At 40.5% G+C, this 1,175-nt stretch overlaps 1 protein-coding gene across 1 annotated transcript in view; it reads left to right on the top strand.

The window, feature by feature from the left end:
* prdm2b (PR domain containing 2, with ZNF domain b) overlaps positions 1-1,175 on the top strand; it is a 13,720-nt gene that overhangs the window by 753 nt on the left and 11,792 nt on the right. The window contains exons 2-3 of the mRNA XM_005724754.1: positions 237-340; positions 622-774. Of these exons, the coding sequence (XP_005724811.1) occupies positions 237-340; positions 622-774 (257 nt within the window). The remainder of the gene's footprint in view (positions 1-236; positions 341-621; positions 775-1,175) is intronic.

Genomic DNA, 1,175 nt, shown 5'->3' with positions numbered 1-1,175 from the left:
CCCCCCCCAAAACAAAATGACTTCACTGAGGTTTATTACATAGCGTATCATACCTATCCTTACAATTATCAACACAGACTGTTAAGGTTTACCAAAATATATCAGTTGTGGCTCTATTTTATAAGTGTGCTCACATATTTCCATGCATTATTAATAAATGCATTAATATATAACTCTCAGATGTGGCATGAGTAAGGTGTCTTTGCTTTTTATTTCTTTATTTTTATTATTTTCAGGTGTTTGGGCGACACGAGTCATCCCTAAAGGCAAGAAGCTTGGTCCGTTTGTTGGAGAGAAGAAGAAAAGGTCCCAGGTGACCAGCAATGTTTACATGTGGGAGGTATGTTGCAGCCCTCCCCTTGCTCCTTTTCCCTAAGAATGCGCATAGCCACCTTTTTCTGTGATACTTGCTAATAACGAGCCCAGCTGCATTCTTTATCAAGCAGCAGTAGTTCAAAAGAGTTTAGGAAGTCCTCTGTGTGCCGTGAGCAAGTTAACATAAACATTTGGAGTTTTCCAAGGCACAGAATTAAAAAACTCTTCACTGCATCTCTGTTTCTGATTTAGATTTATTTATTTATTTGCTTTTTAAAACGTCACCTTCCCGCTTGTGTTCTGTAGGTTTATTTCCCAACACGGGGCTGGATGTGTATCGATGCCACAGACCCCATGAAGGGGAACTGGCTGCGATACGTTAACTGGGCCCGCTCCAGTGAAGAGCAGAATCTTTTCCCACTGGAAATCAACAGAGCCATTCACTACAAAGTATTAAGGGTAGGTCAAACACATTCCCGTGTCAGCGCGTTGCATGTGTGACTATGAATGTACTGCTGATTAAGATCCTCAGGGTTGGATGGTTTTTCTTAGATGATCTTGAGACACCCGAGAAAAATGTTTTTGGCCCTCTTGCTCTCTGCAGAGTTGATGTAACCTGTCACTTAACAGCTGTTGTTAATCATCAACCACAAATATAAGCAAAGGTGTAATTGATTTGCCTCTCTTTGATTAATGATTTTCTGCTGGAGTGTAGCGGCTCACATATATGGTGTCTCTCGAGCCGTCTGGATGTTTCTCTGGAGGATTAGAATGAACAGTAAACCCTCCCCCCCAAACCCTAAACTTAAACTCGGTGTATTTATTTGTTACAGCAACATGAATATATATATATATATATA

The sequence above is a fragment of the Pundamilia nyererei genome, unplaced genomic scaffold (genome assembly GCF_000239375.1).
Source record: "Pundamilia nyererei isolate P.nyererei 1_Seehausen unplaced genomic scaffold, PunNye1.0 scaffold00012, whole genome shotgun sequence".
Lineage (NCBI taxonomy): Eukaryota > Metazoa > Chordata > Actinopteri > Cichliformes > Cichlidae > Pundamilia > Pundamilia nyererei.
This window is presented reverse-complemented; position numbering and strand designations above follow the sequence as displayed.